At 39.4% G+C, this 24,840-nt stretch overlaps 3 protein-coding genes across 6 annotated transcripts in view; 1 reads left to right on the top strand and 2 right to left on the bottom strand.

Moving 5' to 3' along the window:
• GOLGB1 (golgin B1) overlaps positions 1–2,171 on the bottom strand; it is a 72,264-nt gene extending 70,093 nt beyond the window's left edge. For all 4 annotated transcript variants that reach the window (XM_012544550.2, XM_023499056.2, XM_012544551.2 and 1 more), the window contains exon 1: positions 2,102–2,171. The gene's annotated coding sequence lies outside the window, so the exon portion shown is untranslated. The remainder of the gene's footprint in view (positions 1–2,101) is intronic.
• LOC116422561 (basic salivary proline-rich protein 2-like) lies at positions 627–10,307 on the top strand. Its single transcript, XM_031961284.1, has 4 exons — positions 627–635; positions 1,695–2,526; positions 8,339–8,392; positions 10,205–10,307. The coding sequence occupies exons 1-2, from the start codon at positions 627–629 to the stop codon at positions 2,496–2,498; spliced, it is 813 nt and encodes a 270-aa protein (XP_031817144.1). The 3' UTR covers positions 2,499–2,526; positions 8,339–8,392; positions 10,205–10,307.
• Positions 8,391–20,475, bottom strand: LOC105749828. The gene is made up of 6 exons (XM_031959727.1): positions 18,957–20,475; positions 17,868–18,012; positions 16,348–16,543; positions 14,049–14,647; positions 13,042–13,187; positions 8,391–11,014 (listed from the first exon to the last, which is right to left on the bottom strand). Exons 1-6 carry the CDS (start codon positions 20,252–20,254, stop codon positions 10,201–10,203), a joined length of 3,198 nt encoding a protein of 1,065 aa, XP_031815587.1. The 5' UTR covers positions 20,255–20,475; the 3' UTR covers positions 8,391–10,200.
• Positions 20,476–24,840: the final 4,365 nt, after the last annotated feature.

The raw sequence follows: 24,840 nt of genomic DNA, 5'->3' as shown, positions 1-24,840 counted from the left end.
AACCATTAACCATACTATTTCTGTTCTTCTAAACCATACTCAAGCTTCCTTTCCAGTTAGAGGGCTCACTAACTAGACTCAGAAATAGCATCTAGAATCTAGGCTCAGCACCCACACTTGTGGCATCTTGAGCAAGTCACACTCTCTCTATGGATTTCAAGTTCCTCATCTATAAAATGGACATACTTGATCTGTAAGTATCTTACAAGTTGTTATGAGGCTCAAATGGAACATATCATAGAAAAAAAGAAATTCTATGTAAAGGTGATGCATTGATAAAGCCTGCAAGCGCTTGCCTGGACAGGCAAAAAAATACTCCCTCCACCTTTAAATTGCCCATTAACACTGGCATGACTGTTCAACAATAACAGATTCATTAAAAAAAAAAAAAAGCATAACAGATTCATAAAATTGCCCATTAACACTGGCATGACTGTTCAACAATAACAGATTCATTAAAAAAAAAAAAAAAAAAAAAAGCATAACAGATTCATTCACTCAATAAACATTTATTTTGCATCTACTATGTGCCCAGGACTGTGGTAAGGGCTGAAAAAACAAAATGCAAAAAGGCTGTCCTCATAAAGCTTACAATCTAACGGTAAAAAAACAACACTCAAACAACTATGTACAAAGTAAGCAATATAGACAATAAATGGGAAATCATTGAGAGGGAATAGTACTGGAATTAATGAGGGTGAGAGAAGGCAACAGATTTGCTTCAGTGCTTTCCATTCATCTGCCTTTTGCATTTGTTTTGCTGGTCTCCTGGACTTAGGACAGTCAATACCATAATTCATTCATTCATTCATCCATCAATACACTTTTATTATAATGCCTACTATGTGCCAAGTACTACTGTGTTGAGAGTTGGGAATACAAAAAGAGGTGAAAGACAGTCTCTGCCTTCAAGGAGTTTACAATTCACTGGAAAATTCAACATGCAAATACATAAAAAAGCTAAATATAAAATAAGTAAAAATAATTGAGGGAAATCACTGGAATTAAGAGTGGTTAATAACTGCTTGCTATTACTACCCCTTTATAAAAGGTTAAGAAGGCAGTAACTGATTCATATTTACTGCTGTGCTTCATACTCTCCCTCTGCATTGATTTTGCCAGTCTCCCTGACTTAAGACAGTCAGCGCCATAATAAAGGCTGATTCTGACGTAATCTCCATAGTTGCTAGCAAACAGAGCAAGCTTTTTTCCTTTTTGCGTGGGGGAAGGGGGGGAGGAGAAAGGCAAATTTGTCTCTCACGTTCTTCTCTACTTCATAAATGTCTCAGAATGCAAATGTCTAAGCACAGAGATTTATTCTTGCTCTATCCTTTTATTCCTGCATTCACTCCCTGGGAAACCAAATGTTTTATTTTTGTAAATGGTGCCTGGAGGGTAAGGGCGAGGAGCTGATATTCCAGTTCTAACAGTCCTAGAGGTCACCCATCGCTGCCCACTGATTGGCCGCCGGCCAGGACCTCGAGACGGGGTTTGAGCGGCCTGGGCAGCTTTCTTACGACTGCAGTCTAGGCCTCCCCGACCGGAGCGCCGTAGTTGATGATCGGGCCATTCGTATTATTTTCCAGTTTTTATTATGCCACCCCCGTGGGCTGTGGAGGGAAGACGAGAGCTTTCCCTCTCCCAGCGCGGGGCCAAACGTCCCGAGGACAAGGAAGGATGGACCTTGGGAATAGGAAGCGGCGCCGAGAGAAAGACCCCGGCGCTCTCGGGGTCAGCCAGTGATTCGGGGCAGTGGGGGAGGGGAGGCGCATCCTACCTATTTTCCCCCCCCCAAGCCCCATCCCCCACTCCCCCAGTCCCGACTGGAGGCCAGAGGTGAAGAAGCGCAAGCGCACAGAACTAGGATCCGGCTGAACCGCGGGGAGAGAAGAGAAGCGGGAGTCGGAGGGGGCGGGGTTCCACGCACCGCCCGGACTCAAGTCGTGCGCCAGAAAAGGAGGGGGGGGGGTCGCAGAATCGCTCTCACACCTTCCCTCCCCCCACCTCCGCGACCACGGCTTCCAGGGAAAGGGCGAGGGAAACAGAACGTGGGGGCAACCGTTAAAGGTTTGTTCGCGCCGCGAGGTCCCGCAGCACTCACCTGGAAGCAGCTGCAGGTAAAGCCTCCGGCACCCCCCCCCCCACCCTCGACTCCCGCAACTAGCCACGTCAGTCCCGGAACCTGGCCAGAGGCACCGCCTTCCTCCTCCTCTCCGAGAAAATATTCCCCAATTGGAATGGAGACCAAGAGACGGAGGGGAAGCGGACCAATCAGAACAACCGGCCCCTTGGGCGTTACCAAGGAGACTCAACACTCCCCCTCCTCCCCTTTCTTTAATTGTGTAACGCCCAACAACAAAGATTTGAACCAATCAGCGATGGGTCACTCGGCTTCCTCGAAAGGACAGCCAATAAATCTTGCCGAATGGAAGAGGGTGGGATCTGGCGGAGGCTGGTGGGGGAGGGAGGAGAGAGAGAAGACCCGGAAGCAGATGTAAGGGACGAAAACGGAGCCAAAAGGAGGTGGTACGGGAGTTGTTTTGCGTGGCTACAGCCTTTGATTTGTGGGGGATTGCCGGAGTTGTAACTTCCGGTTTTGAGTGTTTGGTTTCCAAGGAGATAAGGAACTTTCGTCTCTCCTTCTGAGCAGCGCCATTGCTGTGGTGGTTTTCCCGGGGGCAGCCTTAGTCTCAGTTGAAATCAATAATTACTCCAAAATCGCAGCCGGCTGCTAAAAATGCAAACGTTTATTTCTCCTTCCAAATTATCCCGGTTAGTTGAGACCTAACTCTCCGCTTGAGCTCTAAGAGCTCTTGCAGCTTTGTCCTTGGCTTCTGCCTCTGCTTTCTTCACCCTCCAGCCCTCACCAAGGTGGAAGATGCAATGAATCTCTCGCTTCGAAGATGGGGCTTGTGGGCTTCCTCCCAGAGTGCTCTGTTTCCGACCCCTGTTGATGTTCTGGAGAAATTCTCTAGCTCTAAGAGCTTCCTCCATATATGTCATCTCCCAAAGGTTAACGCCTCCTTCTGGAGGGAGAGGGATTATGGGTTATCTCCCAGAGTGCTCTCTGGCCCTAAGGGAGGTGTGAATTTGGACTAAGCCAGCCCTGAATTCTCCCAAACGAGTGAACTCCATTGAGTACTTAGATACTTATGAGCTCTCTAAAGGTGTGAACACAAGCATTGTTCTATCAGTTCCACTTAGTACCTTGTTTCAAGTTCTGGCTCAAAATATTTCTAAGATCAAATCAATCACGTTGAACCATGCCAAATCAGATAACTATTGTCTCTATCAACTCCAGTGTCTTAACACTTTGTAAAGATTCCAACAATGTACCTCAATTTCCTCATCTTGTAAAATGAGGGACTTGTAACTTGTACCCCCTCCACCCCCCCTTTAAGTCTATGGTTCTATACTTCTTATTTATTTACATAAGGATCTAGAGTTTGCAAAGCCTTTACAGATATTATTTTACTTGATTCACACAACAGTGGATCAAGGAGCATTATTACTATGGACTACTAAGCACTGGGGATAAAAACGGTAGAAAAGGGCAGGGCCCCCAGGAGGTTGTTGAAATACAAAATGGGTGAGGGGGAATGTGTAATCAAATCCCAAGAAAATTAGCCTAATGACAGCGTTGACATGCAAACAACTATGTATAAGCAAAATATTTATTGGAAGTGATTTCAGAGAAAAGGCATTAGCATTAAGGGGGACATGAAAGGCTTCATGCAGAAGCCAGCAGGAGGAGATGGCATGAGGGAAACGTTCTAGGCTTGGGAGACTGCCAGTGAAAATGAACAAAAATCTAAAGGAAGAGGAACAAAAAGGGGACTAGTGATATTGGATTACAGAATATATGGAAAGGAGCAAAGTCTAAGAAAAGTATCAAGCAGGGAAAGGACCAAATTATGGAGGGCTTTGAAAGCCGAACAAAAGATTGTACATTTGATTCTGGAGTTAATAGCCCCTGCTATTCTATGGGAGAAATGAGGACAGAGTGGCGCTTTAGAAAAATCCCTGTGTTAGCTGAGTGGAGAAGAGAATAGAACAAAGATCCCCACCAGAGGGGCTATCCCACCAAAGCATGAGGCGATCAGTGCCTCCCCGAGGTGATGGAGGAGGGGTAAGGGTTGCATAGGAGAAATGTTGTGAAGGTAAAATTGATGACTCGGCAGTTGGTTGGATATTGGGTGTGAGAATGAGGAATGAAGGATGACTTCTAAGTTTTGTTAAATTATAGCTTTGTGGAGTAAAAATGAGGTTCACAGTGCCTTTTTAAAGTGACTTGTCTTAATAGTAACTAATATTTTGGGGGAAAGAACTGCTTGATCCTTTTCATTCTCCTTTACAGGAACATCATACATGAACCCCAACTTTGTGTAGGTATATCCTCCAAATTTATCCTGAGTCTGGGTCTTATTCTTTCCAATAGACTCAATAATTATTATGATGTTAATGAATCCCAACCCCATATATTTTTCATCTCTTTCCTGGGTTTCAGTCTTATGAATTGTCATAGGAAGATTTTTTTCCTACATATCTTGTGGAAATTTCAAATCTAGTATGTCCAAAACAAAAGTTTTTCTTTTTACCCCACCAGTCTTCCTAACACCTCTATTTCTGTAAAGGGCACTACTATTCTTCCAAGTCACTTGGATTTGCAACCTAAGAGTCATCCTTGAATCTTCATTTTCCCCCTACCTTCCCACATTCAATTAGTTGCCTAATTCTGCTGATTCTATCTTCCCAACAACATTAACATCTATTTCTCTCCATTTATATAGTCAACTACATCATTAAGATACTCATCTTTTCTCACAGCTCCTCTCCTATCCATCCCTTGTCCACAAATCTGCCAAATGGATATTAATAGACCACACCAATTTGTACCTTACTGACATTAGGACAAAATATAAATTCCTCCTTTTGGCATTTATAGCCATTCACTACCTAACTCCAGACTTTTCCTGCAGGATGATTGATCATACATTACTGTTCACATACTTTATATACCAATTTAATTGGACTGTTAAATCATAATCCTGTGGATTATTTGATATTCCCTATAACATTTTATCTCTTATCTCTGTACCTTTTCACAAGCTGTCTACTGTGCTTAGAATTGTATCTTTCCTCACCTCTACCTCTTGGAATCCCAATTCCTTTCATGACTGTTCAGCTGCCAGCTCCTAACAGGCCTCTCCTGATTTCCCCTGTAATTAACCCCATCTTGCAAACCACCACTGATGTCATTTTGTATATATATAAAATCTCCTATTTACCATATTTAACTTTGTATATTTGTATTCGCCATCCCCAGTAGAATATAAGGCTCTTGAAAGCAAAAACTGTTTTTCTTTTTTTGCATCCCTAGTACTTAGTATAGTAGTGGGATAAAACCTGTGATTTTGTAGAGAATGCCCAGATAAAGAAGCCAAGATAGGTTGGCATCTTTTCTGCAACTTACTGTCTTAGAAGATACCTAGATGTGCTTACAAATAATTGTTGATTAATTGACTTGGACAAGAAAATCACACAGCATAAGAACCACATTGGGGAAGATCTATGTAACTTAACAGTGAGCAAAGCAGAAAATCCTGAAGTTAATGGGTACTGCCAACTGGTAGCAATCAAATAGCTTCCTGGATATGAAGCTGGATAGGGAGTTTTATATAACCAAGAAAGCAGGGGAAATTGGAGTAAAGATGGAAAACAGAATGGATATAGAAAGGTGTAAGGAAGGCAAGAAGGTTGTGGCATAGAGAAAAAACATATTCACACATACAGTCATCTTCTGAGGCATAAAATTTAACAAAGGAAAAAACACAAGTTAAAAAAACTCTTCGAGGTGTCAAAGGTTGAGTTTTTTCCTACATGAAAATAAGGAAAAAACCTTAAAATTTACCTAATTGCTCATTTCATTTTTATGTGTAGTTCATACCTGACCATTCATCCTATTTAAGAGCTCAGAATTTTCTGAAATTTTCTATTAAGTTCTCTTCAGTGATTTTGCCACTGATTTTAACAGAAAACTTGCCTTCCCCCAGACCTTTCCTTTTTATTTGGACTACCCACCTCAGGATTTGTTCCTTCCCTCATTTTTGCAAAAGAAGAAAAGCTAGAGAAGTTTTGATGATTTTGAAACTGAAAACATATTACTTATCTGTGTATTATGACTGTGGGCTCCCATGCCTGTAGGCTATAGATAAGAGAAAGAGACCTAGGAGAGTCATCTCTTAATCATCTGAGAACCCTTGAGTATTTCTCATTTTTGTATGTTCCTTAGATAGTAATTATAATGGGAACAAGCTTGAGTAATAACTGAGTTACAAATTTCTTCAATTGACTTTTTTTTTTCTTTTGTTAGACTTACTATCATTCTTTTTGATATTTGTATGTGGTACAGTGGAAAGAACATCAGAATGAAGTTGGAGGTCCAAATCCCAATTGTGACATTGTGTATGACTTTGGGCAAGTCATTTTATATTTCTGGGCCTCAGAATCCTCACCTATAAAATCCAAGGGGTAGATTAGATGGTTCTTAAGGTTTCATTCAACTCAGATGCTATGCCCTTGAGGCAGCATGTCTTTTGGAAAAACTGGGTCTTACTGGACAGTGGGTCTGTACCAAATAGTGCCTTAGTTATAGTTTAATTCAATGGTGTCAAAGTCAAATAGAAACAGAATCATTAATGTAAGCTAAGGATTCCTAAAAGCTCCAAAAGGACTTAATTTTTAAATATGTTATTTGAATTTTATTGTATTTTTTCTTAAATATTTCCTTATTCTGTTATGAGCCAGGACTTGAAACAAGGTACTAAGTGAAATTGAGGAGACAATGGTTAAATCTAGTTTAATATGGTTCAGTATGATTGATTTAATCCTACAACAAATAATGGTTTCCTGGTGATATAATGATTGATCTATACTTCGTGTAGAGCATATAAGCTAGGACCCTCAGCCAAGATTCATTTGGAGAGAAGGCAAACAACTGGAGGCAGGAGCTTAAGCTCTCAGAACCAAGGGGAGAAATTTAATTCCATCTTCAATCTTCCTGGTGGTTGGGCTGGCCTCCTGCACCTCCTCCACTAAGATCAAGGCCAGACTGAAAGGTTCTCCAGAAAGCTGTCCAGTCCCAGGAAGGAGATAATAAAGGATCTGGAATATAAGAAAACTAGCCCAGCCCCAAGTGAAAGAGACAGTACTCTGAAGGAGACAATAAAGGATTTGGACTTTAATACCTGGCTGCACTTGTGGTGATTACTGAACTGAAACAAAAGCTGCCACCAGAGACCCCAAGAAAACCTCAACAGAGAACATTACATTTTAGACAGAACATTACATTATTCCATTTTAATCTGGTTCCAGCTCTTAGTTGGGGCATGTCACTTGCTGAGTTAATGGACCATAAGGCTAAACTTTCCCCAGTGTGTGGATAATCAAGAGTACATGAATTAATAAATGATAATGTCAGTTATGTTTATTTTATAAAATATGTCTATTAAAATTATCAGCATAAATAGTTGCTAGCATGTGTGTACCTTTTAAAATAAAATACAGAGCATCATTTAAAAAGGTATACCTTGTACATATTGTACTTTCCACTCTAAAATTCAACTCAAAATAATTACTTGGTTTTCTTTGTGTTAAAAAGAATTTTTAATTTTCTTTTGCCCATAAAACTTTGACTAGCAAAAAGGCTTAAAATTTAAACATGTTATTTATCCTGCCTAAAAAGCTTATTCAACTCTGGCTCTTAAGAAAGAAGGTAAAATTTTGACTTCTTAAGCACTTTTCAGTGAGCTCAATAGAGTGTCCCCATAAAAGTAATTTTTCTGCTCCTTGAAATTTACTCTACAAAAGGTTCCCTTTCCACGTATAGAAGATTTTCTGCCCCATTTTCAGAGATTCAAAGACAGAAGACTTCATCTTCCCTGGATCTGCATATAAAACCTCAAGACTGCTTCTTTCCAATCTGGACTTTCTTGGAAGTTAGCTTGTATGTCCCTTCTACTAATTTCCTCCACCCTACTGACCTTTGAAGCTGGTTTAGTGTAAACATAACTTTATAGTAAATCAAATATAATTATGCACAAACTGCCCTTGATTTTTTTCCTCAAAATGTTAGAATATGAACAGAAAATAATAGTATAGTTTTAAATAAACACTTTTCTCCCTTATTCCTTTTTTTATCTTTTCCATCACTCATTCTGTCTTCTTTTCCTTTCTCCCCCCTTCTTCTTCCCCCTTCAACTATTTGATATGCTGTCCTTTAATTTCTCTGTTTAATCCTGGTTCTCCAACTGCCTCTACCTCTCTTCTTGCTCTACAGACTAAATCTGCTATCCTGGACAGAGAAGTTGGAAGAAGAGGAGATCAGAAAGAGGTGAACCAGAGAATCAGGAAGAGGGCAGAAATTCAGGAGAAAAAAATTTTTAATTTGATTTTTTTTTTAATGTAGAGTTATCACATTTCTAGTTGTAGCATTCACAATAACTCTTCTAGGAGAATGGACTTCCTCTGTTCTCCCTAACCTAAGATCCTTAGTCCAGTATCCTGACTAATAGCAGCAAGAAATTCAGACCAGCAACTAAGAATATAAATATATCAAAGTGCAGAACTGATACCTAGTAGATTTGGTTTTTCTCCTTTAATTGTTCCAAGTCTTTGAGAGACTATACCTGGAAGACTTTCAGAAAGTACAAGGAACTCTTGGGAGCCAAATTAGAGAATTTGCAATGGCTTTCTAAGTGGTTATGAAGATCTCCAGGCTTTCCCCAGAAATAAAGAATCTTATACTTGGAAAGGACTTCTGAGGTCATATAGAGGCGCTCCCCAATTTTAGCTCAATCTAATCCTCCTAAATTTATCTCCTTTTTCTTTCCACGAACTATACTTTAACCAGATTGGATTATGTATTTCCCAAACATTTTGATTCCACAACTCCACAGCATTGTCCTTTTTGAGTGGAATCTCTTTCCCTTCTGCTTTGCCTAACTAATGTCTTCCTATTATTCAATTATCAGTTCAAGTGCCATCTTCTCCAGAAAGAAATTCTTGTTACCTTCAATCAGAAGGAATTTCTCCTTTCTCTGAAGTAATAGAAAACTTTATATCTCTTATTTTAATTTCACATTATATATTATAATTATATGCCTGTAATAACCCTCTTATTAGTCTATAAACTCTATGGAGGCAAGCATGCACATTCTTATTTATCTTTGCATCTCCCAAGGTACCCTATGTAATATTTGTTGAATGACTAAATCATGAGTTCAGAAATGAACTAAAGGAATCAGAAGGGCAAAAAAAAAAAAAAAAAAAAAAAAAGGAATCTGAATAAGCAAAAAGGAATTATATTGTTAGCCCCTTTAGGGCAGAGACCATTTATCTTAGTTTCTGCTTCAGGGTTCTGACTACAATATCTTGCAGAAAATACACATTCATTATATACTTTTTTGGATAAATGTATAAATAGGGTAATTATTTACCAAGAATAATCCCTATTGCAGTGGTTGGTGACACTTCCATCTCCCACTAGGAAACACTAGAAAGCAGACACCTACTCTCCCACCTAATGCCTTCTTCCTCCTTCTCCCCTCCCCCTTTTCTCTGTAGTACTCCTCCTGGCTACCTTTCCTCCTCCCCTATTATCACACCAAAATGGCCAGCTCCTCACCTCAGCCATAGCCCAGAAATCCCCATGGATTAAAGGCACTTGGCAAAGTAGTAGTCCCTCTGTATGTGTTTGGTTAAGAGGAGCGTGGATTAACATGGTTCCAAAATAGTCTGATCTAGTAAAAACAAACAAACAAACAAAAAAAAAACCCTGTATTTACACCATCTTCACTCTCCTTTTGGTTCTGAGGATTGGGAGAAAGATATAGAATCTGTTTCCTGATTATCTGCATGGTCCCTAGGCTGAATAGCATCTTACTTCAGCTCCCAAAAACTTGGTAGGGCTATCCATTGGCAACCAAGATGAACAGAACAGAGAAGCCAAGTCAGACCAGAAGGAATGAGTTCTTTAGTCTCACCAGGGAAAATAGGTATTCTCCAACTGAGGGAACTAGGGTCCTAGCTAAGAAAGGAGAGGAGGGTCCTTAGCACACACCTAGATCCTTCCTAGAAAGATCATTTTAAGGATCTGATGTAACTGAAATCATGTTTTTTATAATCCCTTTTTAACCCTAATTAGGGATACCCCTCGGTGCAAGGATGGCTGGGAATACTGATCATGATGTTGGGCAGGGCATTCCGCCGCCTCTTCCAGGATCCCAGCTGCCGGGCGTAACCGCGGATGTGATGGAGCCACAGCTGAGTATGGGCATAGTCATCATCCCGCAGGATAAAGGCGCCCTGCTGTATCTCCAGCAGCTCAAAGGTCTTGCAGATAGGATCAGCTGACACCACGCACCGGCCCAGCTTAATCGGGCTTCTCAACAAGCTCAGTTTACCATAATTCTTATCACGGATTAGCACTAATGCAGCATCTCCCACTGGCCCCTGAGCTGGGCCCCCCTGCCTTGAGCCACTTTCAGCTGGTCTCTGTAGTTTAGCCATTAGTATCCCCTGCAGAGCGTGGAACTTCAGGGTTCTACTGCCCTTTCTAGTCCAGGGGCCGTCGGGGGGCTGAGCCATTTGCAGTCCTCCTTCCATTACAAAACGTGTCTCCTCCCACAGCCAGCCTAGTGTCTTCAGTGCCAGCTCCCGTCTATCAATGGCAGCAACTGGCTCATGAAGGTGCCAGACATTCTGGCGGAAGGGGCGCCAGAGCAAGCTGCCCTCCTGTTTTGTCTTCCTATTGATGTGCTCCAAGTAAGAGGCTAAGCGACTTGTAGCCTCGCAGAGGCAGCTGTAGTCAGGGTGGAAGGTAGCTGTGGCCTGTGTGATTCGGCTCAACAAAAGTGGGTATTTGGTGATACGTTGCAATGGGGCCATTAGGAAAGAGTGCAGGTTCATCCGCCTCAGTGCCGTGTTGTTAGTCTGTGAAGCATGGAGGAAAATCCTGGGATAGGCAATTAAGAGAGAAAGAAAAGATAATATGATTTTTTCTTACCAGTACAATAAAATATAACCTAAGAAAGAAATTTGCAATCACTATAGAATCCTAGATTTAAAACTGAAAGGCACTTCAGAGGCCATCTGATTCAATTTTGTAACTAAGGAAACTAGTTCACACAAACAGTAAATAGCAGAGGTGGATTTTGGACCAAAGCCCTCCATCTTCAAACAGCACCCTTTCTGTTATTGCACTCAGTCACTTATATCTCATGATCAGTACGTGACTTTTCTAATTATAACATAGTCTTGATATCTTTTACATGATTTCTCATATGTAAGTTACTATTGTGCCATTTAAACACACATTATGTGTCTATTTCTATACCTGCGATTTGGATTCTTAAGAGATTTAATTTTCTATGATTTGTAGTCAGAAACATCACCAGAAAAATAATGGCAATGCAGTATGTCTTATATGTCACAATACTGACATTGATTGATCAAAAATTCCATGCTGGAACATATATTCAAAAAACCCTTGCATCAAACCTACAGACACCCCAAGAAGAGATATTTCTGTAAGGCAAACACTTGGGAGTAAAAGGCAGATCTCTAGATCAAAGAATCTTATTTCACCCTTCCTCTATATTCTTCACAATACCAAGTGGAATTAGATACAAAGGGAACACTCAGCCAAGAATAATACATCTAATAACATCTAACTTTCTTCATATATCATCTCCTGACCTCTTCCCCCATTGCTCTTCTATTTTGCTTCCTGGCAAATTATACTCATACTTTATTCTCCTGGCCTTAATGGTAATATCATTTACAACATCGAAGTGATCCTGCCTAACCTACTTTGGAAGCATCCCTGCTGATGCAGCAAATAGGAACAATCCATCACAATAAGCATCTCTGATAAGAAATTATACGTATTGGGAGGATTACCCAAAAGTTCAGCTTAATTTTCAAACTAGAGTAGAGGAATCTGAAATTGTTTTTATTTACTTAATATTGAGTTGGTCTTTTCTTCAGAGATAGCAATATGAATTGTGATTGTACACATGTCTGATTGTGTATAGATAAGCATGAAATTCAAAAGGAAAATTTTTTTCAAAATCATAATTTAATTTTTAATCAAAAGAAAAAAACCCATAATCATAAGGTAAACTTTTACAGTGTATTAGTTTGACAGCAAGCATTCAGGTAGCCCTTAAAGAGGAAAAAACCTCTAACACTGCAAAATTTGGTACTAAAACAAGAAAAACAACACAAATATAATTCAATAAATAATATTTTAAATTACTTAAGAGACTTTAAAATGCAACTAGAGATAATGACTTTTTAATGAACTATTGGTGACTAGTGTTTGTTAGTGTTATTAGTGTTATTTGTTAGTTTATTTTTAATCCTTTGATTCCTGTTTACCAACTATTATAAAACTCTTCCTATTGATCATCTCTTTCCATCATACTGTTTATACTACAGCAGTGATGGTGTGGAAGAGGGAAAGAGAGCAAAAAAACTAAACTTGTCTATTTAATCCCAGATATTTTGTTTAGTAGATTTGGGGGGGGGGGGAAGTTCTATTAGAGCTGTACAAAAGAGAAAGAGAATGCTACCTTGGGAGGTGATAAAAGAGCAGTATCACTGGTAGCATTTGAACAGAAGTTGCATAACTACTTCTCTGGGATTCTATAGAGGGAATTCCTCTTCAGATACAGGTTAGAATAGTCTATTTTGGACTCTGTAATTATTTTTACCAGAGGGACAAGGTCAAAAGTCAAGGCCAGAGTGAAAGTTAGAATTTACACCTGGCCTCAGGATGCTCCATATAACCTAAGGTTACTATTTGTAACTTATTCCGGATGGACAATGATGAGGCAAATATGACAAAATGATGGGCTTCTATTTGTTTTTCAACCTATAGTTTTTTTTAAGCCTCCATGGCCACTCTTTCTGCATACTTCAACTCATTTGATATCCACTCCCACCACCCAATACTCCTGCTCCTTCCATACCCCTTACCGAAGTAGCTCCTTTTCCTTCTCCAGGGTGCTGAGAGTGCTTATGGAGGATGCCTGCTGAAGACAGTAAGTCTGGAAAGCAGGCAACATGTTGACATACTCCAGGAAGATCTCACCAATGCACACAGTCATCAGGTCATCATCGCCCTGTAAATATAAGGAAGAGATCCCAATCACTCATCAACCGACATTTTATCAGGAAGAAGCAGTACAGATGCCCAATTCTTCCTTTCCTAGGAAAGGGTCTCAGGGTCGTTTCTAATTTTAAAAATGGTGTTTCCATGGTAAAAAATGATGCAAGCATTGACAATATACAGAGCGAGAAGGTACCTTACAATCCATTCGAGTCCAACCTCCTAATTTTTATAGGTGAGGAAACTGAGCCCCAGAAAAGGTAATAAGACAAGATTTGAACCCCAGTTTTCTCAGCTACATGTTCAGTGACCTCTCCACTGTTTTATCCTACCTCTCTTCTGAGATGGAAAGTAGCTTCTTACTCTTGTCTATCATCATCTGAAATGGAGTTTGGAGACTGCTTCTCCTAGACTTTTTTATTCAAAATTAAATAATCTCCTTCCCTGATCATCAAACTTCCTAACTCTCAATATTCCTGTATGCTCCATTCTGAATTCTTTCCAAATTCTTCATGTCTTTCTGTAACTCATAATTGGAGGGGAAAAAAACAACCACCTAGTCTGGATATGAGTGCTGAATCACAATGGATCTTTTATCATCTTTAATATGGGTTCCTTCCAAGCACTGACAGGCTTAGACCAAATATATGTGGTTACAAGTGTATAATGAAAGAGAGCTGAGAGGGCTGAGAGGGGACTGCACTGAACAAGAGGAGACTGGGAAGAGGCCAAAGAGTTGGAACTAGTCTGAGGTCCGATAATTCTTCCACTAAGGTATTACTGGCACGATACCTGAGGCCCTTGATAATATCAAATCTGATGAGAGTTACATACTTGTTGGGAAAAAAGAGCAGCCCCTTTTAAGATCCCATACCTGTGACAAGGCTTGGGAAATCTCTTGCTTCAGGCTCTTCAGAAATCTTTCATTGAGATCAATGAGCTCCTGGATGTTGCTGAACACAACTAGCAGCTGTCCAGGGTTCAACAGTCCAGCGGACTGCATAGGCAACTGAAACTGTTCCTTAAGAATGTGCAGATCTTCCCCATAGCTGGCCTCTGTATGAATGAACTCCAACACTGCCTGTTTCCGTTCCCATCGTAGCTTGGTGCACTGTCCACAAAGGCTCCCATCCTCTAGGCTCAAGGCTTCTTTCCTCTCCCCACAGTCTGTGCAATGTGCCTCTGGGGAGTTTGACATTGTGGATGCCTGGCTGTGCCAATTTTTGTCTGGGACTGGCTCAAGGCCAGTGTCCACATGTTCTATCTCAACTGCCCTAGTCTTCGGGTCTTGCCCTGCTGCCTCTTGGTCTCCACTTGGTTCATCCTCATTCTTTTCCTCACTCAAATCTGTCATCCCATTGTCTGTTCTAAGGCAGTCCATGTTATTCCAATGTTGTATCGCAGATGGGAAACAGTTGTTCTCAGCCAAGTTCCAGCCATGAGGGATATCTGGAAATTCTGTTCCAAAAAAGGCTGAAGAGAAGAACAAATGAGAAAAAAATCCAAGAACTCCTGCTTCCCTACCCCATCCAAATACAAACACATTGAAAACCCAGTTTATTTGCAAATCAAGGGGATAGAAAAATTTAGGCAGTTAAGGAAGTGAAACATTGGATTATTCTAAACTGCTATTGCATTAAGTCTAGGAATTCACTGAATTTGAATTTCAGGAGTGAAAGGGAACTAAGTAATCATCTAAATGAACCCTGTTTCTTATTTTACAAGCAGGGAAATTGAGGTCCAGAAGTTAAATGGCTTATTCAAATTCTTAACTAATTAGTGGTAAATCTAAAATACATTCTATACTAGAACAAAATGTTTTGTTTTGTTTTGTTTTGTTTTTACCATTTATCACACTGTCCACTGCTGGGCACCCCTCACCTCTCCACCACCTTTTATCTTACCAACATCTCAAATATAAAACCAAACTCATCTTCTCCCCCTCAAAACTTCCTTTCCTAATTTTCCCCAGGCTTAAAATATCAAGATTAAGAGTCACAACTGTTGGGGGTATGATAATGTGATTTAGAGGAATTCAGATTAACAATTAAAATACAGTAAAACTCTGCAAATCCTAGAGTGATTCTCGTGATTCTATATATGCATAGTTGAAGGGGTAAAGGTCCAGGGGATATCCACCATCATGATGGAATACAGAGGTTAGAGGACAGACATTTAATCTAAGAAATATGGATAGTGCCCAAAGATGTACACTTGTTCCAAAAACTTTGGGCCATTCAAACTGGATAGGACCAGGTGAGAAATTTCTTTAAAAGTGGAAATATAAGATTGTAGAATTTTGAGGCAAAAGACACCCTCCTTGCAGGAAGTCTCCATGCTTTGAGTGTCATAGCTACTTATGTCCTGCTTACTTACTGCAAGGACATAGGGAGTTTATAACTAAGGCACTTTCCAGGAGAGGAATGAGAAGAATGTAAAATTCACAAAGGGAGTGGCAGCGAGGAACAAAATATGTCAGTGAAGAACATTTCTTGAGAGGGATTGACTATGACCATAAATGTCATTCTTGATGTACAGCATCTGTTGCTCTTGCTCAAAGGTCACCTTAATGAGAGAAAGAGAAAGAGAGAAAGTGGGGGAGGGAGGAGAATTCTTCTGCTCGGGAGATCTTTGCTGTTATCTAGTAACTCTCTCTGTTATCCATTTGTGAAGACTAGGAGATCATAGGATCAGGGTCATAGACCATAGATCTAGATTTAGAAGGAACCCTAAAAGATCATCTAGTCTAACTCCTTCATTTTACAAATGAGGAAACTGAGACCCAGAGAGGTTAAGTGACTTGTCTATTGCCATTGGAGGTATGTGGTAGTCTCTGAGGAACTAAGAATTTCTTTGGGATATGAAGTAATACTATTGCCTTTCCTCTCCTTTCATCAGTAGAGCCACAGAAAGATAAAGAAAGGACCAGAGATCCAGTCGTCAGTTAACAAGGATAGAAATGGGCTTCTTTCTCATCATGTTCCTTCATTATTCTGAGGCTACAGGGACTATCCCACTCAGCAGAGTAAATGAACCTGACCAATCAGCAAACCTCCGCTCATGGTGCAATCAAAGTGGGTATATAGAAGGCTATAGGATGGGCTAGTGATGGTCACTTGTCAGTCTTCCAGGTCTGGGAATAGAGGAAGGTAATTATTGGGAGAGATTTGTACCAGGGTTTTTCTTGGTCTGGCATCTGTCTGTGTGCTGGTGAATGATGGCAGCACTCCTCAATTCCAGGTGCTTTTTCCAGCTAGTTGTCTTTGGTGTTGAGCCACTAAAATGAGGCTGAGGTTGACACTCCTGGGGGGACCTGGAGTTCTCCAGGGAATTGTTCAAACTGGAACAATGGCAGCCGGGGCTCAAAGTCTGTAAGATATATGGCACTGAAGTCAAGAGGGGATGGAGCAAGAGAGAGAGTGAGTGCAGAAGAGGGGTAAGAGGAGGGAATAAAAGGGAGTATTAGAGTTATGACAACAAGAACAGGGAAGATTCAGAAACATCAAAGCCAAAGAAGGCCCCAATTGATAGAGAAGATAAGGAAGGAGGGGAGCAATGAGGGAAATATTACCCACAGCCAGGAAAAGAAGCTGCTGATCATAACCTAGAGCAAGGTGTTCAGGGGAACCAATCACATAAGAATAGAAGTGGGACTAGATAACAAAGAGAGAATTCTGAGTTAGTCACTGATATTTGCCCCACATTTACTATAATGTTTCCCTATTCCCCTTTGTGTTATCTCTATATCCCTCAAGGTCATTCTAATTATAACTTATTTTATCCTTTGCAAATAGGAATTCATTACCATATCTGTTTAAATCATTCTGCCCTTGCTTTTAGGATCACAGAATTCACTTTTATAACAATGACCTGTTTATTCTGCTCATCCTATTCAGAAACAGGTTTCCTTTTCAAGTTGGGACACACCCATGTTGCCAGAATGAAGTACAGAGAGGTAATCTATCTTTTAACAGTAGGAAAATAGCCTGGAATAAGTATCAGAGTGCCCTGGACTCTTATGATTTCTCTCCAGATGTCAATTTTTACCTATAACTTCTCTCTAGACTAGGAGTTTTTAACTGATGGTCCGTGAGCATGTTTTTAAAAGATACTTTGATAACAGGATTTTACATGATTGATTAATTTTCTTTGTAATCTCATATATTTTAGGCATTTAAAATGTTTTTCTGTAAGGAGGTTCATAGGCTTCATCAAATAACCTGCTCTAGATTATTTTGAATGCTTAGACTTGACCAGGGGCCTTGTTGCAGGTGTACCCATGTCTTCTTCCTCACTCAAATTCTCCAAATCCCTATTTCATACTTCCCTACCATATCAAAGAATATAATGGCTATCCTACCTCTTCCAACATTAAACAGAACTCTTCCCTACCTTGTGGGCTGTCATATGGAAAAAGACTTATTCATCTGGGTCCTAGAGAACACAACTAGAAACAATGGGGAAGTCAGAGAGAAATTTCAGCTTACACAAGTCTTAACTTTTGTTTAATTCCAAGGTGAGACAGGCTGACTCAGGAAGCAGCAGGCTCTCCCTCACTGGAGATTTCAAAGCAAAAGCTGCGTAATCACTTTTCAGGGATGTTCTCAGCAGGTACAGGCTGGACTACATGACCTGTAAGGTTCTTTTTAACTTTGAAATGCTGGATTCACTACTTGCTATGTTCTGGGCTTACCCATCCAACCAATTGAGTGTCCCTTGCAGTCTTGTTTTTCAGGTCCTTCCAGCACATCTGTGAAGGGTTGTTATTGTTCAGCGAAGCATGAGCAACATCCTGCGGATCCTGTGACTGTGCTGGAGACTTGACATTGGGCCTACAACTACAGGAAGCAATGTTACCATCAGCTCCACAAATTCTTAAGGACCCCCTATGTATCAAACCCTGAATTAGGCATTGTGGAAGATATAAAGAGAATCAAACACTGGGTGATTGCCTTTAATGAACTTACAACCATTTATGTATGTGAAAGAGACTTCAGATTTAGGTACAAAGCAGCATATAGATGTCAATAAAAGAGTGAAGAGTATATTAAAAGCACTGAGGTGTAAGAGAGTTTATAGGACATGTGACATTAAATCAATAAAAGCTTCAAGATCTAAGTTTGGAATAAAGTTTTTGAAGAAGGAAGGAAAATGGATTGGCAGAAAGGAAGTGAATAATATTTAGATGAGGGAAACAGAATGCAAATGGAAAGTACTTTGTTCTGGTAGCAAAGATTGTAGATTCAGTATGGAGTGGTCATAAGGGATTTGTCTAGGGGCTTGGCTATCCTAAGAGGTAGTTTGGCATATTGTATAGCTAGAGTATTGATCCTGAAATCAGGAAGATCTGAGTTCTAATCCTGCTTCAGATATTTAGTATATGTGTAACCCAGACCAAGTCCCTTATTTCTCTCAGCTAAAATAGGGATTAAGAATATCTAAAGGGTTGGTGAGACAATCAAATGAGTTTATATGTACATATATATGAATATATATAAAATGCTTTGTAAACAGCAAAGTACAAAATAAAGTTAGTTATTATTATTGTTGTTGTTGTTATTGTTATTCCCGCAATCGAAAGACCCCTGGGACCTTGATCATCCTGAGGAGCTTAAGTCTACTTTAGAACAGTGGTTGCAAGAAACACTCCTGCCTCCTTCCTGCCTGGGAGTGACTCCATAATGACCAAATTAGGCCTCTGGAAGTGAGAAGATAAGAAACCATTTACCTGAGTATTTTCCCCCCTAGCATTTGCCTTTGTCAGCTCATACCAGTTCTATACCTTTTCTTAATAAGGCCCAGGGCTGAGTCAATCATCCCTTCCTTCATCTTCTGCAGTTTGCTGCCATAGCAGGTCGGGTCAGTGATTTTGAGCAGCAAGGTGGGACAGAAGGATAATGGCACATCAGAGGCTGGGGACTGTGGTGAACTGTGGCAGACTACACATGAAAGGTCTAGAATGCCTGCCTTTTCCTCTTTTGTCTGATGCTTTTCTTTATTGTGGTCTACTTGCAATATAGACCTGGGAATCGGGCTGCAACAGATGGGATCTGGAGGGTCATCTCTGCTCGGGACTACAGAGTTGCAGTTCTCAGGACTTGGAACCCAAGAGTCAATGTCTTGTAAAATAAATGGTTTTTTGTCAGTTGTTGAATTGTGAGAAATAAGATGGTGCTGGGTGGAGTTTAAATCACACAATCCTACACTGAAGTTATTATTCATTTCTGAAACTGGTTGGCTCTGAGCTATAGAGAACAGAGAAGACTCCTTAAAGACCATAGGGGTTTTGTTCTCACCACCTTCCTGAGAAGGCTGGGGCTCTTCAAGAGTTCTTTGTTTGGGGGTACCTAAGGATGGGTCTAGCAACTTCTGTCTCATCTTCTTGAATTCTTCAAAAGTTGGAATGTACAGTCGGCCCTTGAGGTGAAGTTTTCTTCCCAATTCCAGTCTCCTGGTTTCCCTAGAGTCCTGTACAGAGTCTGTGTTCCTGTATTTGATCATATCTAAACCTTGCTTTAGATGAGAAAGAGCAAGATTTGGGGAGCTGTTCTGTCTGTGGAGCTGTAGCCGACGCCTTGCTTCCTGTTTGATGTCCTTTGGGCTGGGGAGTGAATGGAACAGATTGGGCCGAGAAAAAGCTTCAGATCTGGGATGATCCTTGTCTCCATAGATACTGGTCAGAGATCTCTCAGACCCGTCGTAGAGCATTCGTGGACAAAGTGGCTTATTAGGCTCAGTTACCACTTTTGCACTCTGTTCCCGAAGCTTTTCCTTTAGTTCTTGCTTTATATCTCCATGCAACACTTGTTTGTCAGTAGGATGGAAGAGCCAAGGGGGAACTTTGGCACAAAGGGGACTACAAAGATTAGACATCTTCACTGAGATGTTGGTAGGGAGTGCATCCCAGTGATTATCCATCTGGGAGCTACTTCCCTTTAAGTGGAAAAACTTTTCAGCACTGCAGTTGTCACAATGAATAATACAAGGCCTGGAGAAGCCAGTGGTACTAGAACCAAAAGCCCTGGGAATGTTCTCTAAGCTGCAGTCGGTGCCATTGTTAACCAAAAGTGTTTTCTCCATAAAACAAGAAATCAAAGGGAGAGTCAAATGGTCTTTGCTCTTCAGATAACAGATAAAGGGTGAATGACAACATGGCCTTCAGAAGATAAGACCCTGCAGAGCTTATGTGGGACTCTGGTCAATAGGAGTTTCCAGGTTCTCAAAATGGAATGGAATCAGGACACCATGTAGAACAGCAACATTCATAGTGGAGAAACCTAGACAAATCAATCAACAATAAATGAAGATATACTGTGTACATATCATATCACAATCCAGCAATTGGGATAGTGTTAGCTAGAACACACTCACTTGTTTTTCTCAGGGGAATGATGGATATGAAGTTAAAGGAAGGGAGAATCAGAAAGCTGAAATTTCCACTAAAGAGATATTCTTAATATGTAACAGTGGCACTTTTATTTTGGGCTCTACCTTGTTTCTGGCTGATTCTAATGGATGCTGCCTTCTTAGCTCTTCTAACCATGCTTGGGGATACACAGACAGAAGACAAAACAGAGAAACAACAGAAATATCCTGAAAGATTGTTATTACCTCACATTATATGCTTAGTTGATCAAACACAGACTATGACCAAGGCTGTGATTCCTGCATACTTGGAGCAACACTTGGGATTGTACATCCATCCCTAAATCTATTATTAGACCTTATTTGTTTATCAGATGACTGCTGTGGACACAAATGAAATTAATTTCCTGAAATTGTTAACAGGGTTTCTGTTGCTGATTTTACTAATGGAATTGCTACTGTGTTCTAAGAATAACTATCCAAGCACTAAGCAAGCTTTTGTAAAGGATACCCTCTATGGACTTTTCAGAAATACCAAGCCTTGGGTAAGGGGAATGTTCCCTTTCTGAGGCCTTCCATGTTCCACAGAAATGCTTCATCAGTAATACTACTCATGTAAATCAGCACTAACAATGATAATAACAGCTAACACTAATACAGTATGTTATATAGAGTGTTTTACATGCACAATTTTATTCCATCCTTACAACAACTCTCTAGGATATGTAGAAAAAGGATTATTCCTATTTTAAGGATAAGTTAGAGAGTTTAACTGACTTTTTTTATTTAAACTGTGATTTATATCTAGATAATTCCCAGTGAGATTTCTCCCTCTATCAAAGCATATTAACAATTGTTAGTGAATCTTGAAGTTAGTGAGCCTTGGAAAGTTGCCCAGAAGTACTAAGTAATTTAAATTATTTGCCTGTGGTCAAAATTAAAGTATCTTAGAATGAAAGACTATCTAGTTCAACCCTCACTTGAAAAATTATTCCCTCAATAAGTGGCCATCTAGCTTTCCTTTGAATAATTCCATTGAGAGAGAACCTACTGATTGAATTCTGAAATAGTTTGTTCCATTTTGGATAGCTCTATTGGGAAGCTTTTTCTGACACAGAACGTAAATTTACAACTCTGAAAACTTGACTTGACTTCTTAATTCTTTCTTCTAGAGCCACACAGAATAAGTCTAGGTTTTTTCCCATCTAAGGTTCCTTCAAAAACTTAAAGACCACTAACATTTCAGCAAGCATTTATTAAGTACCCATATTGGCAATGTACAATACACTGGGTTTATAAAGACAAAGAAATTAAACATTGACTCTAAAATTGTGAAACTGGTTCCTTTGAAAAACAATGGTATTCTCAGCAGAAATAGGAAAATTAAGAGGAGGGGTAAGTAGAGATGTAATCAAGAAAATGGAGTTCAGGTAGCAAATTAGCTAAATTTTTACAATATTCCTCTCTTTAAAACTTTAAAACTCCAAAAAACAAAAGATCAGGGCAAGAAAGTTTTCCAGTCTAAGATAACTTAGGAGTTTGGCAAGAGAGATCTATTACACCATGGTGGAAACCAGTGTGGATTGAGACACCAGCACCTGCTTCAGGCCTTAGAGAGATAGCTGAAGTAATGACGACAGCAATTTCAGGAATTCTCATCCTAAAGACAACAGGAATTGTACAGCTGGTCAAAAAGATTATAGGGACCCTTTACTGGCAACTGGCGATGACTAGCAATTCTGTTACCAATAGCAATTCTGGAAAACATTTCCAGAGTGGAGAAAACTCTTTTTATATTGGTCACAAAAGAACAAGACTTCTAGTTGGAGTTCCAAGGCAGAGAGGAGCACCAGCAATTATGGTGCAAGGGAGCAGAGTATGTGGTAATAATTCCCGGGACAAGAAGAGTACTGATATTTGTGACTGTAATAGGGAAGTAATGCCCTTCCTAGGTAAAGATAAGAGAACAGACCATGATAGCAATGACTACATCTCTCTCTGGATCACAGCAGTTTGGAAGCACCAAAACTCACAGACCCCTCAGAACTAGCTCTGAAAACAACAGCATGAAAGAGCTTAAAGTATGAGGCAGTGTCTCCTTACCCTTAAGTGAATAAAGCCCAACTTTAACATAAAGTTCAAAGTCAAGAAATAGACTGGAAAAATAAACAAATGATTAAAAAAAGAACTTAACCATAAAAAGCTACTGTGGTCACAAGATAGACCAACATATAAATTCAGAAGACAACAATGAGAAAACATCCAAAGAATGGATGCAAAGAAAAATGCTAATTGAACACAAGCCCAGCAAGAATTATCAAGAGTTAAGAGATAATAGAAGTAAAGGAAAAATTGGGAAAAGAGAGTGATGCAAGAAAATTGTGAAAAGAGAACTAATGGCTTGGTAAAAGAAGAACAAAAATTCACTGAAGAAGAAACTCCTTAAAAATAGAATTGACCAAATGGAAAGGGAAATAGAAAAATTCTTTTTTTTTAATGACTAAAAATGGTTTTATTTCTTCTTATTATAGAGCACAACAAATTAATTTACTTATTTGATTTATGTTAAGTAATTCATTTGATTCATTAATACAGTTACATAGATGTACAATCACATTTATTTATTTATTTTTATTTTTTATTTAATAGCCTTTTATTTACAGGTTATATGTATGAGTAACTTTACAGCATTAACAATTGCCAAACCTCTTGTTCCAATTTTTCACCTCTTACCCCCCACCCCCTCCCCCAGATGGCAGGATGACCAGTAGATGTTAAATATATTAAAATATAAATTAGATACACAATAAGTACATGACCAAAATGTTATTTTGCTGTACAAAAAGAATCAGACTCTGAATTATTGTACAATTAGCTTGTGAAGGAAATAAAAAATGCAGGTGGGCATAAATATAGGGATTGGGAATTCAATGTAATGGTTTTTAGTCATCACCCAGAGTTCTTTCTCTGGGCGTAGCTGGTTCAGTTCATTACTGCTCCGAAATAGAAAAATTCAATGGAGATAAGAACTATCTAAAAAGCAGAATTGGCCAGATGGGAAAAGAGGTACAAAAACTCACTGAAGAAAATAATTCCTTAAAAATTAAAATTGGGCATGTGAAAACTCGTGACTTCATGAGACATTTAAAAAAAACAATTTTTAAAAGAAGAAGAAAATGTAAAATATCTCACCTGAAAATAAATCAAGGAGAGATAATTTAAAAGGAAAAGGAAAGGGGCATATTTACAACAGCTTTTTGTGGTAGCAAATAATTGGAAATTAAAAGGATGCTCATCAATTGGAGAATGACTGAACAAGTTTTAAGCATGATTGTGTTGGGGTATTATTGTGCTATAAGAAATTATGAAGTTCAAAGAAAGAACTATGGAGACTGAGTGTGGAAAGCACAGTAATTTCACTTTTTTGTTAGTGTTGTTTGTTTGCTTGCTTGTTTTTTTCTTTCTCAATTTTTTTTCCCTTTTGATCTGATAAACCTGGTCTCTAGTTTCTAGTACAACATAACAAATATGGAAATATGTTTGGAAGAATTGAACACATTTAACCTATATCAGATTGCTTGCTGTCTTGGGGAAGGGGGAAAGGAAGGGAGAAAAATTTGAAATATAAGGTTTTGTAGGGGTGAATGTTGAAAACTATCTTTGCAATTTTTTGGAAAAATAAAATCTATTTAAAAAAAGAAATAATGAAGAGTCATAGTTTCAGCAACAGCAGCAGCAACCACAACAAAATCATAGCAAGAACTATGTAAACTAATGCAAAATGAAGTGAGAAGAACCATTGTGCACAGTAACAGCAATGTGGCAATGATGATCAACTGTGAAAGATTTGGCTACTCTGACCAATACAATGACCCAAACAAACTCATGAATAGATGTTATCCACCTCTACAAAGAGAATTGATGACCTCTGAATACAAACTGAAGTATTTGGCAATATGGCTAACATGAAAATATGTTTTGCATAGTTTCACATATATAATATCATTTTGCTTGCGTTCATAGTGGCTGAGGGAAAGGTGGGATGGAGAAAGAGAATTTGGAATTCAAAGTTTTTAAAGGAAACAAATAAATAATACATATTTTTTAAATTACTAAAAAAAACAAAGGAAGAGGGGTGGGTTTGTCATGAAAGATAATGAGCTCTGTTTTGGATTGTGGAGTTGAAGGTGCCTCTCTGAAACCTATTTGGAGATAATTAATGGGCAGTTGGTGATGCAAAAGGGAGACTAGGGCTGAATTTGTAAATTTGAAAATAATTTGTATAGAGATGAAAACTGAAT

The sequence above is a fragment of the Sarcophilus harrisii genome, chromosome 3, assembly GCF_902635505.1.
Source record: "Sarcophilus harrisii chromosome 3, mSarHar1.11, whole genome shotgun sequence".
In the NCBI taxonomy this organism is placed as follows: domain Eukaryota; kingdom Metazoa; phylum Chordata; class Mammalia; order Dasyuromorphia; family Dasyuridae; genus Sarcophilus; species Sarcophilus harrisii.
Note: the sequence above shows the minus strand (reverse complement) of the source record. Positions and strands in the feature narration are given on the sequence as shown.

Coding starts and splice junctions, on each gene's coding strand:
- LOC105749828 (XM_031959727.1), bottom strand. CDS start 20,254: ATGGAGAAAACACTTTTGGTTAACAATGGCACCGACTGCAGCTTAGAG. Junction 18,013..18,956: donor CTGGGCCTTATTAAGAAAAG/GTATAGAACTGG, acceptor TGCTTCCTGTAG/TTGTAGGCCCAATGTCAAGT. Junction 11,015..13,041: donor AAGGAAAAGGAGCTACTTCG/GTAAGGGGTATG, acceptor TGCCTATCCCAG/GATTTTCCTCCATGCTTCAC.